The 18,571-nt window shown below is 40.0% G+C and overlaps 1 protein-coding gene across 4 annotated transcripts in view; it reads right to left on the bottom strand.

The window, feature by feature from the left end:
* Window positions 1–15,615, bottom strand: part of jakmip2 (janus kinase and microtubule interacting protein 2) — a 40,495-nt gene extending 24,880 nt beyond the window's left edge. For 2 of the 4 annotated variants that reach the window (XM_024393540.2, XM_024393541.2), the window contains exons 1-2: window positions 15,327–15,615; window positions 697–941 (exon numbers count right to left, since the gene is read on the bottom strand). In XM_024393540.2, the coding sequence (XP_024249308.1) occupies window positions 697–825 (129 nt within the window). In that variant the 5' untranslated portion in view covers window positions 826–941; window positions 15,327–15,615. The remainder of the gene's footprint in view (window positions 1–696; window positions 942–15,326) is intronic. The other 2 variants (XM_024393539.2, XM_024393538.2) reach the window with 2 other exon arrangements.
* Between the last annotated feature and the right edge of the window lie 2,956 nt (window positions 15,616–18,571).

The following is an 18,571-nucleotide window of genomic DNA, read 5'->3' as shown; positions in this document are numbered from 1 at the left end:
TCATTTCAAATAGATCCTTCTTAAATTGTTGGACTTTGTCAAGCAACTCATTACCAACAAAAAGCATGTGCCATCTGCAGTTGAAGACACTGTTATACACTGAGTGTACAAAACATTAGGAACACATTCCTAATATTGATTGCAGCCCCACCCTTTCACCCTCAGAACAGCCTCAATTAGTCAGGGCATGGATTCTACATGGTGTCAAAAGCGTTCCACTGGGATGCTGGACCATGTTGCCTCCAATGCTTCCCACAGTTGCGTCAAGTTGGCTGGATGTCCTTTGGATGGTGGACCATTTTAGATATACACGGGAAACTGTTGTGTGAAAAACCCAGCAGCATTGCAGTTCTTGGCACAAACTGGTGCGCCTGGCACCTACTACCATACCCCATTCAAAGGCACTTAAATATTTTGTCTTGGCCATTTACCCTCTGAAAGGCACACATACACAATCCATGTCTCAACTGTCTCAAGGCTTAAAATCCTTCTTTAACCTGTCTCTTCCCCTTTATCTACACTGATTGAAGTGGATATAACAACTGAAATCAATAAAGGATTATAGCTTTCACCTGGATTCACCTGGTCAGTTTATCTCATGGGAAGATCAGGCATACATAATGTTTTGTACACTCAGTGTAGGTGTATTTAAGAAGGGAAGATTTACATATAATGTAGTGTTCCAACGTGGCCTACCTTGCATTTCTCTTGATGAAGTTCTATTTGAATGTCAGTCAGTTTGGACCTGAGATCTTCGTTAGCTGCCTGTAAAGCAGAGATGAGCGCTTCGGGCTTCTCGCCCTTGGTGCGTCCCTTCTTTGCCATTGAGTCAAATATTACAGCTGCTCCAATGCTTTCATTGAGACTTCATAGAAACAAACAGAGGCCCTCCTGTGGTTTCCAGTTCTTCCTCTTCCTCATGATCTTAGTAGACAGAAGAGCTAAGTGTGGAGAGGAATAAGAAACATTTTAGACAACTGTCATTGAAGGATCTGGAAGATAACCTCAACTTAAGTGTTTACATACAGTAGCAAGAAAAAGTATGTGAACCCTTTGGAATTATCTTGATTTCTGCATAAATTAGATCCGAGCTTCATCCAAGTCACAACAACAGACAAACACAGTCTGCTTAAACTAATAACGCACAAATTATTGTATTTTTCTTGTCTATATTGAATACATAATTTAAACATTCCCAGTGTAGGTTGGAAAAAGTATGTGAACCCCTAAAGACTTCTCCAAAAGCTAGTCGGAGTCAGGAGTCAGCTAACCTGGAGTACAATCAATGAGACGAGATTGGAGATGTTGGTTAAAGCTGCACTGCCCTATGAAAAACATTCACAAAATTTGAAGCATTGCCTGATGTGAACCATGCCTTGAACAAAAGAGATCTCAGAATACCTAAATTTAAGAATTGTTGACTTGCATAAAGCTGGAAAGGGTTACAAAAATATCTCTAAAAGCCTTGATATTCATCAGTCCATGCATGGTAAGATAAAGTGTCTATAAATGGAGAAAGTTCAGCACTGCTGCTACTCTCCCTAGGAGTGGCCGTCCTGCAAAGATGACTGCAAGTGCAAGAGTACAGCACAGAATGCTCATTGAGGTTAGAAGAATCCAAGAGTGTCAGCCAAAGACTTACAGCAATCTCTGGAAGATGCTAACATCTCTGTTGACGACTCTACAATACGTAAAACACTAAACAAGAATGATGTTCATGGGAGGGCACAATGGAAGAAGCCACTGGTATAAAAAAACAAACATTGCTGCACGTCTGAAGTTCGCAAAAGATGTTCCACAGCGCTACTGGCAAAATATTCCGTGGACAGATTAAACTAAAGTTGAGTTGTTTGCAAGGAACACACAACTCTATGTGCGGTGAAAAAAAGGCACAGCACACCAACATCAAAACCTCATCCCAACTATAAAGTATGGTGAAGGGAGCTACTTTGCTGTCTCAGGGCCTGGACAGCTTGCAATTAACAACATAAAAATTAGTTTCCAAGTTTATCAAGACATTTTGCAGAAGAATGTAAGGCTATCTGTCCGCCAATTGAAGCTCAACAGAAGTTCGTTGATGCAACAGGACAACGACCCAAAACATAGAAGTAAATCAACAACAAAATGGCTTCTACAGAAGAAAATATGGCTTCTGGAGTCCTAACCTCAACCCGATTGAGATGCTGTTGTGGCATGACCTCAAGAAAGCGGTTCACACAAGACATCCCAAGAATATCGCAGAACTGAAACAGCTTTGTAAAGAGGAATGGTCCAATATTCCTCCTGACCGTTGTGCAGGTCTGATCCTCAACCTGGGTTGCACATTTGGGTAATATTCAGAGGTGGAAACTTGTCGTGGGAATTAACGGGAATATATGGGGATTAACCGAAATATAGGCAAATAGATATTAATACCATTTAAATGTAGATGTTTTTTGCATTGTATATACAGTTGAAGTCGGAAGTTTACATGCACTTATGTTGGAGTCATTTAAACTCATTTTTCAACCACTTCACAAATGTCTTTTTAACAAACTATAGTTTTGGCAAGTCGGTTAGGACATCTACATTGTGCATGACACAAGTCATTTTTCAAACAATTGTTTACATACAGATTATTCCACTTATAATTCACTGTATCACAATTCCAGTGGGTCAGAAGTTTACATACACTAAGTTGACTGTGCCTTTAAACAGCTTGGGAAATTCCAGAAATTGATGTCAGGGCTTTAGAAGCTTCTGATAGGCTAATTGGCATCATTTGAGTCAATTGGAGGTGTACCTGTGGATGTATTTCAAGGCCTACCATCAAACTCAGTGCCTCTTTGCTTGACATCATGGGAAAATCAAAAGAAATCAGCCAAGAAAAAAAATAGTTGACTTCCACAAGTCTGGTTCACCCTTGGGAGCAATTTCCAAACGCCTGAAGGTACCACGTTCATCTGTACAAACAATAGTACGCAAGTATAAACACCATAGGACCATGTAGCCGTCATACCGCTCAGGAAGGAGACACGTTCTGTCTCCTAGAGACGAACGTACTTTGGTGCAAAAAGTGCAAATCAATCCCAGAACAACAGCAAAGGACCATGTGAAGATGCTGGAGGAAACAGGTACAAAAGTATCTATATCCACAGTAAAACGAGTCCACCATCGACATAACCTGTAAGGACGCTCAGCAAGGAAGAAGCCACTGGTTAAAAACCACAATAAAAAAGCCAGACTATGGTTTGCAACTGCACATGGGGATAAAGATTGTACTTTTTGGAGAAATGTCCTCTGGTCTGATGAAACAAAAATAGAACTGTTTGGCCATAATGACCATCGGTATGTTTAGATGTTAAAAGGGGGATGCTTGCAAGCCTAGGAAACACCATCCCAACCGTGAAGCACGGGGTGGCAGCATCATGTTGTGGGGGTGTTTTGCTGCAGGAGGGACTGGTGCACTTCACAAAATAGATGGCATCATGAGGAGGGGAAATTATGTGGATATATTGAAGCAACATCTCAAGACATCAGTCAGGAAGCTAAAGCTTGGTCGCAAATGGGTCTTCTAAATGGACAATGACCCCAAGAATACTTCCAATGTTGTGGCAAAATGGCTTAAGGACAACAAAGTCAAGGTATTGGAGTGGCCATTGTGGGCAGAACTGAAAAGGCGTGTGCGAGCAAGGAGGATGACATATTTTACTCAGTTACACCAGCTCTGTCAGTAGGAATGGGCCAAAATTCACCCAACTTATTGTGGGAAGCTTGTGGAAAGGCTACCCGAAACATTTGACCCAAGTTAAACAATTTAAAGGCAATGCTACCACATACTAATTGAGTGTATGTAAACTTCTGACCCACTGGGAATGTGTTGAAAGAAATAAAAGCTCAAATAAATAATTCTCTCTACTATTATTCTGGCATTTCACATTCTTAAAATATAGTGGTGACCCTAACTTACCTAAGACAGGGAATTTTTACTAGGACTAAATGTCAGGAATTGTGAAAAACTGAGTTTAAATTAATTTGGCTCAGGTGTATGTTAACTTCCGACTTCAACTGTATTTACCATATCATACAAAGACAGAAACATAAACCTTTTACCTTATCATAAGTAGACATAATTGCAAATTATTAAATCCTTCCAATAGAAAAACAACAACAATTTAGTTATGAATTTAACTTTAATTAAATGAGTTGATTCTTCTCATGGGATGATTTCACTGAACACCAAAAGAAAAGGAATATTGAATTATCCCCAATGATCCATCACATCTCCTAAAAACGTTTTCAACATACATAGTCTGATAGTCATGATAGTCTTGAAACTAAAGATTTGGTTGTCTTCCTCTCAGGCTTCCCTGTCTTCTCCCTGGACCTCCTCAATTAGCTACTTTTTATTATGTTGGGAATTTTGATCAACAGCGCTACTAAGGGGACATTTTTGGGAATCCTCCAATCAGAGCGCAGATATTGGTCATGTGATCAGTGTGCTGTTCCAAAATATTTTGGAAAACATGGCAACCATTTTTGAGCTGAAGCAAGAGAAAATCTACTCACATGTTGGAGTTAAATGGGACAAACATGCTATGAGGGGTGGCCAGTCCTCTTCTGGCTGTGCCAGGTGGAGATTATAACAGAACATGGCCAAGATTGTCAAATGTTCATAAATGACCAGCATGGTCAAATAATAATAATCACAGTGGTTGTCGAGGGTGCAACAGGTCAGCACCTCATTGGCTTTAGAGGGTAATGTTATGAACAATCACTGCTGAAACAAACTGTTTTTCTAACTTTACTAATGTCCTACTCATCCCAATTTGAAGTATTGTGCACATGTTACTGTATACATGTTGTTAGGTAAGAGAAAGGGTTTTGTTGGCGGGTGTTAGAGTAGAGCGTGGGGAGGCATAGCCACCCCCTGAAAAATCAGACATAATATAATTTTAAAAATTATCATTTTGTTTTTTTCTTCACAAAAGTAGTGCAGTGGGCCTTTACTAATCCTGTACTAGTGGGCCGATATAGCTGTCTGTAGCGCGGACCAAAAAATCCTCGCAGCATCCCCACCCCCAAACATCTTCCTATGGGTATAGGGGGAAGGGCAGAATACAGTGGGGCACAGCATTGTGCTGCTCTGTGTTTGCATAAGGAGATATGACAGTGGTCTGATATGATTGGCTGAGGCTAAAGACCATGACAGAGGGAGATGTTTGAGTTTGGAGGCAGTCCTGGGCGTCCATTGAAAGAATGGCCAGGCGTAACCTAGCAACATGTTTGTGAACTACAGCAATCTCCTACGCACATCAAGCCAAAGAGAGGAGACAGAAGAACCTCCCCCACACCAGGAGAAATATTAAAGACTAGTCTCTGACTCACTAGCAGCAGTCTCTCTTTGTTAAGGAAGTGGAGAATCGCTCTCATATTTTTTGGGACGCTTTATTGACAGATAAGAAATAGTGAGAGAGAGGTGAAGAGACACAGGGATTGAATCCCACTCTCCAATGGGGAGTCACAAATGTTACCACTAGACCACGGCCCAGAACTTAGCAGCAGTTTCTTACGAAGACTGTAGAACCCACACTGCAATAGCCTCCTTGAATAAAATATCCTCATTATCAGAGGCAGGTTGACATATAATGATGATTAAAACATCACACTAAGATTTCAGATGAAGATAGTAGTCATGTTTCTTCCACCTGCGCTTATCAATCGCTAGGCTTTTTATAATTTTTTTTGTTGAATTTTTACCCCTTTTTCTCCCCAATTTCGTGGTATCCAATTGTTTTTTAGTAGCTACTATCTTGTCTCCGTACGGGCTCGGGAGAGACGAAGTTTGAAAGTCATGCGTCCTCCGATACAAAACCCAATCAAGCCGCACTGCTTCTTAACACAGCGCGCATCCAACCCGGTAGCCAGCCGCACCAATGTGTCGGAGGAAACACTGTGCACCTGGCAACCTTGGTTAGCGCGCACTGCACCCGGCCACAGGAGTCGATGGACCTCCCGGTCGTGGCCGGTTACGACAGAGCCTGGGTGCGAACCCAGAGTCTCTGATGGCGCAGCTGGCACTGCAGTACAGCGCCCTTAACCACTGCGCCACCCGGGAGGCCTCACTAGGTTTTTTAAGTGCTTTCACTCAGTGAAGTGTTGCTTGTGGTCGCTGTCCATGGAGCATGGCTGCTTTGTAGAAATAGGCTACAGTTCATATCTTTGTGTGAATATGCAGACGAAATCGCAAGAGAATACGGCCACTCTCTGGAGTCTTTATGACCTTTCTCATAGCAAGTTAGTCTGGTATGGCTCTTTCTGGTCTGGACTAGAGGTCGACCGATTATGATTTTTTTTCCAATACCGATACCGATTATTGGAGGACCAAAAAAGCCGATACTGATTAATCGGCCGATTTTTACAAATTTATTTGTAATCATGACAATTACAACAATACTGAATGAACACTTATTTTAACTTAATATAATACATCAATAAAATCAATTTAGCCTCAAATAAATAATGAAACATGTATGACACCGGTCATATTCAATAGGTATTGCATGTTGGTAAATTCATCAGTTATTCTGTGCTCTGGCACACTCAGACAAAAGTACTCTGAAATCAGAGTAGATAGCCAGAGTGAATTTAAGAACGCACCCATAGATTCATGGGTACTGTTTTCATAGCACTTCTGGATGAGTGCAGGAAAGCAATGGACATGAGTGATGAACAGGTTACTCACAGACCACAGTGACACTGAACGGACCACTCCTACCTAACAAACTCATGATAGTGGAAAATCACAGAGAACTGGTCTCATTCAATACTGAAATGCAATTCTAATGCAATGACGCTCAACAAAATGGTATTGAAATGAATGCTGACAGACACTACAATGTCCAATTGTACTGTGGCTAGATAAATACATATAGACAGTCTGTCTGTGAAGGGCTGTCTGGCTTCAATGCCATCAGTGACACTCTTATACAAACTCCAGATTTAAAAACAATTTTTTAAATTTTGAATTTAACCTTTATTTAACTATATTTAACACATCAACATTTGTAACATTTGCATAATACACATTTGGTGTAATTAAAGAACATGGTTTTGGTCACATCGACTGAATTGAAAACGATTTATAGGTTTTTAGGTGACAATCAATATCACAACAATGTGTAAAAATGTGTTAGCCTAAGGTAATCCACAATCAAACACTAAAAACGAAGGAAAGAGGATTTAAATCTTAGAGGCCGTGTTTTGTGCTCGTCAAAGGCCTGCTCAACTCTTGGGACTGGTCGTCTTTGAATCTGACAGATTCCTTCAGTGTTGCTGGTCCTGTGGTGTTATGTGTTGTGATGATGGGGATGGTGGTCATGGTGTGTGTGCTTGTGTTTGTTCGCGTGTACGCCTAAGAATGTGTGTGTGTGACATGGTGAAGTGGTAATGGGAACAGTGGTGCTGGTGGGAGTAGCATGAGGTTTGATCAGGGCTGTTCCTAAATGCTCTAAATCCCACAATACTCCTCTGGAGCTTGCACAGTTACCCCTTCGTGTCGTCACGCCAATTGAGATGTAAGGGCCAGGCTTTTCAGGCAGTGCCCGGAGGGCCTGCTGCTGTCTGTGATGCACCAGAAGACATGGAACATGGCTCAGGCAGACACTCCCCCCTTCACCCTGTCCCAATACCCTCGTCCTCCTTCTCACCCTTCCTCAAAAAGCCAAATGAACCCATGCAGGGGGTGGGGGGGAGTGCTTTCATGGCAGTCTGTGATAAGGAAAGGTCATTAGGATTGGACGGGAGGGTAGAGGGGTTAAATCCACTCAAAGGACCCTCAGATCACAGGAGCACAGGGCAACCAGGCCTTACTAAAAGATGTTGAGTGTCTGCCGTATCCTCGTCTGGAACCTCTCTAGAGGAATCAACACTTTGTGTTTACTAGAAATAGACACCGACACATCAAGCACCAATTCAATTTGATAAGCGCTGGTTTGAAGAATAGAATGAAATCAAATTTTTATAAGAGCTATTAGAGCAGTTAACTCAAGTGCAGTTTTCGTAATTTTTGTGCAAAAATATTTTTTTATCGTGATTAGTCTGAAATTGTTCAAAATTCCAAAATAAATAATCTATACGGCTAAAAACAACAATGCGATGTCAAAACAAATTGACCTTGAGGTTAAAGATAGTTTGCTTTACCTGATTTTGCTATCCATTAGTGATTTAGCTATTCATTACTGATTTTTCTATCCATTACTGATTTTGCTATCCATTACTGATTTTGCTATCCATTACTGATTTTGCTATCCATTACTGATTTTGCTATCCATTACTAATTTTGCTATCCATTACTGATTTTGCTATCCTTTACTGATTTTGCTATCCATTACTAATTTTGCTATCCATTACTGATTTTGCTATCCATTACTAATTTTGCTATCCATTACTGATTTTTCTATCCATTACTGATTTTGCTATCCATTACTGATTTTGCTATCCATTACTTATTTTGCTATCCTTTACGGATTTAGCTATTCATTACTGATTTTTCTATCCATTACTGATTTTGCTATCCATTACTGATTTTGCTATCCATTACTGATTTTGCTATCCATTACTGATTTTGCTATCCATTACTGATTTAGCTATCCTTTACAGATTTTGCTATCCTTTACTGATTTTGCTATCCATTACTAATTCTGCTATCCATTACTGATTTTGCTATCCATTAATGATTTAACTATCCTTTACTGATTTTGCTATCCATTTTTCTATTCATTACTGATTTGGCTATCCTCTACTGATTTTGCTATCCATTACTGATTTGGCTATCCATTACTGATTTTGCTAACCATTATGTCAATATTCTTGTTGCTTTTTGTATAGTTTTTTGTAAATTACAGCTCAATTTGAGCAAATTCTGAATTGATCGTGATTAATCACAGCAATCCTGCAATTAACTCGATAATTTCTTTTTATTGTTTGACAGGCAAATTGTATACAGTACTGCACAAAAGTCTACTTTGTTTAGGCCTACTTGGCAGATAGATGATAAAGTGACATCAATTCCTATTATGTCATTGTGGCAATGGTAGTGCTTTTAGAGTGTCTTGTGCAACATAATTTGTTATTAGAGTGTTTTGTGTAACATAATTTGTTATTAGAGTGTTTTGTGTAACATAATATGTTATTAGAGTGTTTTGTGTAACATCATTTGTTATTAGAGTGTTTTGTGTAACATAATTTGTTATTAGAGTGTTTTGTGTAACATAATATGTTATTAGAGTGTTTTGTGTAACATCATTTGTTATTAGAGTGTTTTGTGTAACATAATTTGTTATTAGAGTCTTTTGTTTAGCTGTGCTGTTTTGTTTGGATGACATCCAGGCTCTTAGGTAACAATACCGGGCTATGTATCAACAGGCAACATTGAGTAATCTACAGAAGGTCAGAGATCACAGAAACCTTCAACAAACCAACTCAAACATAACAGCAACCCATCCCTCATATGAAACTGCCCATCCTGTGTAAAAACAATAACCCTTACGTCAAAACACAGAGTTTAAAAAAATACATTTTACTACACACACTGAGCAGGTACAGTATATCTTTCAGCCTGTCCACTGCTCCAAATGTACCCCCTTCCTCCTGTCCCTCTCTCCTTGCCTCCCAGTCCTCCTACCTCCCTCCCTGCCTCCCAGTACTCTACTTCCCTCCTGCCCTCTCAGTCCTTCTCCCTCTCTCCTTGTCTCCCAGCCCTCCTACCTCCTTCCTCCCTCCCTCCCTCCCTCCCTCCCTGCCTTACAAACCCAGTTGTGTGGAGGATAGCCTTAATAAGTGATCTGGAAGGAGGAGTTATGGCATCAGAGTTATCCTGTTCTCACCAACACAACAATGAGCTGTACAGTACCGCTGTTAAATACGCCACAGTGGCAGCGCTCTTCACTATGGATGAATTGAGGATGAGACATGATAATAAGGCCTAAACCTCAACTTGCCCTAGGTATCAAATACAATTGTACAATATTTACTTTATGGTATTGGAAAATGACTGACATGCTGAAGAGTAGATTATATATACCACAATTGTCCTGTACTGCAAAGCTATTATTATTTCTTAGAATACACCTTTTGTCTCACCAACCTGAATATATAATATAATATTTGTCCCGTTAAAGTATTTGAATGATTACAGGAAACAGTACTGGTCAGGTACATTTTCAGGTGAATCACTGTAGATGTCGAACATAATATAACGTTCCTAGAAGCCAATTTATATTTATTAATTTAAACTGAGTTCATCTTTCATACTTAATTAAAGAACATTCATACATCATTACTTATTGTTGATATCATTTCAAGGGATTGATAGCAGTTCATATGACGTTGGTTCTGGAATTTAGCTGGCAAGAAGCTGACTATGGAAATTGCTAGTTAATAACTTCAATCAACTATTTAGTCAGCCTTTTTTTTGTTGCCAAGGTTGTATTCAACATTTTCCCTGCAGCAGAGTCAGAATCAAGGCCACTGGCTTCAAATTGTACTGGGGGATTGGACGTTCAACATTATTTTCAGTGGACCTCATGGAAATCAATCTATATAGTTGTTAATCCATAAATATTCCCCATGGACTGGTCCATGCTGTGACCAAGACCTGGCACATGTTGGGATGATGGTGGGTACTACTACAGCCCATGCACTAGCAGACTACAACTGGACACAGCTGTCTCTCCTGTTACACTACACTATACATGAGCACTAATGCGGTATTAACCCAGAAACTGCCCATGTTAGAGGGATGCTGCGGTAGACTGCAATCGGCCAGAACCAGGGGCGGGGTTACATTAAGCTGTAGGCTACATATATATCTGATTATTGACCCGTTCCACATTTGGTGCTGGGACATAATCCAAAGGCGTTTTTTTCATATACATGGAGTTTGTCCCAATGATTTATCCTTCCTCCCAAAGTGTGCACTTGTTCACATTTCATCTCTGACTTAAAAGAAATGACTGGTAAAATAAATATGGTGGAAACTCCCAGTTGCCCATGCCTCCACCAAACCAATGTTTTTAGATTTGTGGAAAGAAGTGAATGAGTGCACACTTCAGGAGAAATGAGATATTATTGGGACACACAGTATAACTCTTATACATTGGAGTGTACAAAACATTAGGAACACCCTCCTAATATTGAGTTGCACCCTCTTTTGCCCTCAGAACAGCCTCAATTCACCGAAGAATGGACTCTACAAGGTGTTGAAAGCATTCCACAGGGATGCTGGCCAATGTTGACTCCAATGCTTCCCACAGTAGGTAATGCTTCCCCAAGGCTAATGGACACTGAGAAAGTGGAGAAGGCAGTGAGGTTCCCGAGACCAGAGTGGCACGTTTCCCAGCCGCTCTGATGCATGGATTCCTATGCTGTTGAAGTAGAGGGGGCATACAAAGCACACTGGCATCATGGCCCACTTTATAGTCTCCACGGAGACATCAAACCTGTGTTGTTACCGGATTATCCAGATGCTGCTTAGCCGCTGCCCGCCAATCATAAATAAAGATTATCTGTGATAGCATGCCCTTTTACTGATTTCCATCTCTAGTGGAAATTGTTGCCAGTGTGTTACATTGTGTTGGGTACTAATGTCATGTTTGTTTATGGTAGATTTCTAATGCTGTTTGGTGCCACTTCATTTGTGGCAGTAATTAGTAAATGCTACTGCTAGCCTCAGGACTACCGTTTAGCAAATTGCTACAAATGTCTTTCTGTCTATTCGCAAGGCTTTGGCACCAATTTCATCTTCCGCTCAAAACAAATAAAAATGACTTTATTGCCATTCTGGCATAAACAACGACAAGTAATAAAACAAGATACATGCTACATAGTCCATACATCATATTAATGTAACCAAGCTATTCACATACAATTGATATCATACAACATATTCAATTCCAGCTTGTTTTGCAAGTCTCGCTGTATTTGCCAATGCATAACTTTTTCAGATTGCATGCTGCTGGAATGTAATACACTCCTAATGCCAGGCCTCGACAGCTCAAACCAGCTTTGGTTTGCTCCAAAATGCCCCTGTCGTGCTATGCCCATGTAATTTCCAGACAGGGAGGGAATACAACATTTTGCGTCACATTTCTTAAGAGAATCAGGGTTATGCAATCTTTGCAGATGGTGCAGTTGAGCCACTCTGCGTCCCAAATGGCACTGGCATCCTATTCCCCATGAGCCCTGGTCAAAAGTAGTGCACTTTATAGGGAATATGGTGCCATTTGGGATGCGGCCTCTGATTCCAGTGCTGGCTATGCCAGAGGACCTGATTTCAGTGCTGGCTATGCCAGAGGACCTGGGGTTTAATCACTATGCATGGCAGTGAACGTTATCCTTCCTGCCTGTACATAGATCTTTCTATTTACCTTTTCTTTTGTGTTATTGACTACGTTTGTTTATGTGTAACTTTGTGTTGTTGTTTTTGTCACACTGCTATGCTTTATCTTGGCCAGGTTGCAGTTGTAAATGAGAACTTGTTCTCAACTGGCCTACCGGGTTAAATAAAGGTGAAATAAAAAAATAAAAAAATAAAGAGCAAAAACCAAGCCATTAGGTCGAAGGAATTGTGTCTAGACACAATCCCCATCATGGTGTGGGGATGTTTTTCAACGGCAGGGAATGGGAGACTAGTCAAGATCGAGGGAAAGATGAACAGAGCAAAGTACAGAGCGATCCTTGATGAAAACCTGCTCCAGAGCCCTCAGGACCTCAGACTGGGGAAAAGTTTCACCTCCAACAGGAGAACGACCCTAAGCACACAGCCAAGACAATGCAGGCTTGAGGAAAAGCCTCTGAATGTCCTTCAGTGGCCCAGCCAGAGCCCGGACTTGAACCCAATCGAACATCTCTGGAGAGACCTGAAAATAGCTGTGTCGCAACGCTCCCCGTTCAACCTGACAGAGCTTGAGAGGATCTGCAGAGAAGAATGGGAGAAACTCCCCAAACACAGGTGTGCCAAGCTTGTAGCGTCATACCCAAGAAGACTTGAGGCTGTAATCGCTGCCAAAGGTGCTTCAACAAAGTACTGAGTAAAGGGTCTGAATACTTACAGTACCAGTCAAAAGTTTGGACAGACCTACCCATTCCAGGGTTTTCTTTATTTTTGCTATTTTCTACATTGTAGAATAATAGTGAAGACATCACAACTATGAAATAACACATATGGAATCATATAGTAACCAAACAAGTGTTAAACAAATCAAAATATATTTTAGATTTTAGATTCTTCAAAGTATCCACCCTTTTCCTTGATGACAGCTTTGCACACTCTTGGCATTCTTTCAACCAGCTTCATGAGGTAGTCACCTGGAATGCATTTCAATTAACAGGTGTGCCTTGTTAAAAGTTAATTTGACAAATTACCAAAGTATTTGACAGTCAGAAAACCAAAGATTTTAGTTGTTTTAACTTCCCAAAGTTTGTAACCTGGATGCCTTAATATTTTAAATTCTGTCAACTTCCTATACAGTTGAAACAACTACATTGACAATTACACATTTCAGAACTGAGTAAGTCCTTGAAATGATATAATAGAGATTTCATTATGCTCCCCTCTCTCTCTTGCTCATGTTTTAGCTTTTACATCAGTTTTAAAACTGGCAGTGAACTCAGCAACCAACCAACAGACCACTTTAACTACAACTAAATTCTCGCTAACGGTTACAGAAACACTTTACTTTTTACATTTGGTTGTTCATCTATCTTCATTGAATGCACTAACTGAAGTCACTCTGGAGAAAATTGTATGCTAAATTACCAAAATGTAAATGTAAAAAATGTATGGTTGTAACACATGATATTATTCCAATGAGTTTCACCCCCAAAATTAATTGAAATCATCTGAATTTGACATTTTCAGTTGCTTTTGTTTGTTTGACTTCTTGGTTGTGAATTTCTTGAGTTGAGTAACCATGTAGATCTTAGCTGATTCAACTTGATTTCATAAGTTAAGACAATTTGATATGTTGTAGTTATCTAAGGCGATTTTATTTGTCAACACAACTGATATGTTGTAGTTATCTAAGGCGATTTTATTTGTCAACACAACTGATATGTTGTAGTTATCTAAGGCGATTTTATTTGTCAACACAACTGATATGTTGCTTCAGTTGATCTGACTTTATTGTTGTGAATTTCTAAGTTGAGAAAACACTTCGTTTTTTGCTAAATCAACTTGATTTAATATGTGTTGACATTTTGAGTGAGTTGAAGTCAATTCAACTTAAAACATTTTGTTAACTCAACAAATTTAGTTGACATGGGCAAGTAAAATGATTCATTTTGACCGAATCTCAATAAATGTTTTAAAGTGTAGGCAATGGCATCTAACATTTAATACCAGCACCCCTCTGGTTGAAAGCTCACTTCCCAATAACCCAATTGATGGTTTGTAATAATACATCTAGGCCTCCATGCATGCCCTCTGGTAGGCCTACCTTGTCATATCGGTGTGTTGTGTGTAAATAGTTGACACAGTTACTATAAACGTCTTCAATCAGATTAGAGAAATAAGCAAGAAAAATGTTTGGTTTCAGTTTTGCTGTTAGATGGTGTTGTTTATTGTAACGAATTGTTCTTATGGCTATTACACACTATGTTAACACTATGTTGAATATGGGCCTATGTGCTGGCCTATGCATATCAAACAATAAGCATACCAGATGGCCCGGGACAGGTAAATGATGGCAACAACAGCACTAACAGTTAGCACTATGCTATTGCTAGTGAAAAATAGCAATTCACAGCTGGTTTTTCATCAACCGATGAGGATGTATCTAACATATGTCCATTGGCAGATATCAGTTACAGTAGCTAACAGAAAGACAGGTGTTGCCATCGCATCGTCTAAATTCATATTTTAAAATGGCCCTGACCATAACATGCCAGCCAACAGCAATTTCCTCGTAATATTTGAAGGGCTGTATCTGTATGCGTCCTAATGCACAGGCCAAGATTGTTACTTCCCGACCATACAGTTCCTTCCGACCGTCACAAACCTCAGTGCTTCCGACAGATACGTTTAAATACTTAACAATTATCCAATACATTCATTGTGAAAAGCATAAGATGACATATGCCTAATGATACATTGACGCAATGCAATGTCCTGACATACGCTTGACGATAACGACAGTAATAACACAAACATGACGCTTGCTCTTCCTGAGGATTCCTATCAACCTACTGTAAAAACATATCTCTCTCCTATCGCTCTCTCTTATTTATAGCTGGTCCAACATTTAAAATAACAACTTAACATTTTAATAGAAACCAAGCGTTCTTACCGTGTAATTAATCTCCACAATGTATTAAGGCCTAAGGTTTTTATACCCGTCTCCATGGCCCTTGGTTTTTCCTCCGCTGCTGATCAGCATCAGCAGCCTTACAATGAATCGAGAGCGATGATGCTACGAGACCCCGCCCTCCTTCCCGTGCAGCGAGAACGAGCTCACGGACTTCAGCACCCGGGAACTGCAGTGTCTGTAACTCCACCATTTCTAAACCCCCGCTCTGTGGGTTATTTGCCATACCCGAAGAGGAAGCTTGTACACAAGATATACACGGACCTAGTCTCAGTTTCTTTATTCTTACCTCCTCTCCATCCCCCGTTCGCGGAAACGGTGTCAACCGCTCATAGACAAAAGGATGACAAGCAGCCAGAAGCCCTTTCGTCGCAGTGGAGTCAGCCATCACTGTCGCTTTCAGATAGGGCGTTAGGCAAATAAACAATATAAATGGCAAGGCTAGGCCATTTATTGAGGATGAAGACACTGCCTTCCGTTCACTATATAGATAGCCTAATAGGCCTGCTTGGCCATACAATATAAATATCCCACCTACCTGTAAAATATAATATGCTAAAAGTGGCTCAAAGTTACTTTAAAAAAAATGTAACAACATAAATCAGTCAGTGTCAGAGTTACATGTAGATGCCCAACTGGCTACACACTGGTTGAGTCCAAGTTTGTTTCCACGTCATTGTTGAACCAAGGTGGAACAGACATTGAATTGAAGTCTGTGCCCAGTGGGTGGTATGCTGCTATTCTGCTAAAAACCTAACATTCTGGGAACATGTGAGAGTTTCCCCTTACAATGATGAACTAAATATGACATTGATTTAGTAATAATTCACAAGAAGTCATGATGGGTTATGTAGCCTAGTCAAGACACAGATGTAGCCTACTGTACTGTATGCTCCTCAACATCCCACTGGGCACAGACATCAATTCAACGTCTATTCCACGTTGGTTCAGTTATCTAATTCAAAATTCAACAGGCAGTCGCACATTTGAGCTATCTTTTTTTGCAGGTGCATGGTAACAGTTGAATAAAATGAGAGAAAAAAGGAACCAGCACACTGGTCACTGCTTTTCAAGCTCTGATGAAGGCTGTGATGCCGATACGTAAAGCTTATTAAAGAGCAGTGATACTATTAAGAGCAGTGTGCTGGTTCCTTATTTTTTGTCATTTTATTCAGTTATTTAATTAAAATGATGTGTAAACAACATTGAAAAATGTAAATATGTCCAAAAAATGTAAACATAGTAAAGCACTGTCAATACCACCAATCAGTATGTGTAATAATGAGGATATGGGTTGATTCATCAGTGACTGTAACACTACAGAGGGAGAGTTCAACACACCCCCAATAACAACGGACTGCCACCCCATGGCAGCTTTCTGAACAGCTGATAGTCCACTCCAATTAGGCTGCAGGAAATCTGAAATCTCACATATTACCAGTGCTTGATTTGGGATGAAAGAGGCACAGGAGTCTCACAGCAAATCCCAAATGACATTATGCTATAGAGACTTCTTATTATTCACTGTTAATGGTTCATACACATTTTGACAGATGGAATTTCATGACTTTTCCATGACTTTTAAACAAATTTCCATTACCAATAATTGGTGGTGTCTCTATGTAGCCTACATGAAAATGCCCAGATAAATGTGGTATTGATGCGAGAAGGCTGCTGGTCTACTATCTCCTGCCATTGTGCCCTTGATCAAGGCACTTAACCCCCTACAAAGTAAAATAACTGCACTGTTAGGCTACTGCATAAAACACGTGGTCACACCTCCATCTGGAGAGCTACTGGGAGTGCAGGCTTTTGATCCAACCCTGAAACGCCTATCAAGGTCCTGCTGAGCAGCTAATGTTTAGGCTACAATGTTGTGTGTATGAGCGGGAACCCAAATACAAATATTGGGTTCTATGTGCATGTATATAGCCTACTATAATTTATATTCCCTGCGTTATAGACAGGAGGCCCTCCCCCATCTTTACGTTTTTGTTTCCTTTGCCATTTTTCTTTTGTTGGGAGGGGGGTTACAGGTACAATTTTCATGACAATTTACACACTTAGTTTATACTCTTCCCTTTTTATTTTTTTGTCCTGCATCAAATAAGTGTCTTCATTTGCTTTAATGAATTCTTAATTATAATTATTTTCAATTTACATTGTGGATGTTGCTGCAAGGGCCTTTGCCTCCTATGATAAGTGAATAAACAAACACAAGATTCGATGTACAAATGCATATATTATATCAAGAAGAGACAAAAAAAAGAGCAAATGGAACACATAAATGTGATGATGTGAAACAATGTTACTAATCAAACAACTGAACCCACCATGCAAGTGATCCATAAACTGATTCCCACCCTGGTGCAAAAGTTTGTCCTCATTTGTGGGTTTCTTGGGGTTTGGAGTGGATTTCCGGGACTGCAGCTTCATACAGTGCCTTCACAGCCCTTGACTTTTTCCACATTTAGTTGTGTTAAAGCCTGAATTTAAAATAGATTAAATAGAGAATTTGTTTCACTGGCCTCCACACAATATCCCATAATGTCAAAATGGAATTATGTTTTTCCAAATTTTTACCAATTAATAAAAAATGAAATATCTTCAGTCAATAAGTATTCAACCCCTTTGTTATGGCAAGCCTGAATATGTTCAGGTGTAAAAATGTGCTTAACAAGTCATATTAAGTTGCCTTGACTCACTCTGTGTGCACTAATAGTGTTAGATAACATATTTGTTTAATGACTCCTCCATCTCTGTACGCCACACATACAATTATCTGTAAGGTCCCTCAGTCGAGCAGTGAATTTCAAACACAGATTCAACCACAAACACCAGGGAGGTTTTCCAATGCCTCGCAAAGAAGGGCATCTATTGCTAGATGGGTAGAAAAAAAAGCAGACATTGAATATCTCTTTGCGCATGGTGAAGATATTAATAACACTTTGGATAGTGTATCAATTCACCAAGTCACTACAAAGATTGTCAGTGACTTCTGCCGATGTCGATGCCTCTCCTTGTTCGGGCGGTGCTCGGCGGTCGACGTCACCGGTCTTCTTGCCATCATTGATCCATTTTCAATTGGTTTTGTCTTGTCTTCCTACACACCTGGTTCCAATCCCATTCATTACCTGTTGTGTATTTAACCCTCTGTTTCCCCTCATGTCTTTGTCAGAGATTGTTTGTTATTATTTTTGTGTTTGTATTGGTGTGCGTGAGGTCCT

Source organism: Oncorhynchus tshawytscha, linkage group LG30 (genome assembly GCF_018296145.1).
Source record: "Oncorhynchus tshawytscha isolate Ot180627B linkage group LG30, Otsh_v2.0, whole genome shotgun sequence".
NCBI classification, from domain to species: Eukaryota; Metazoa; Chordata; class Actinopteri; order Salmoniformes; family Salmonidae; genus Oncorhynchus; species Oncorhynchus tshawytscha.
Note: the sequence above shows the minus strand (reverse complement) of the source record. Positions and strands in the feature narration are given on the sequence as shown.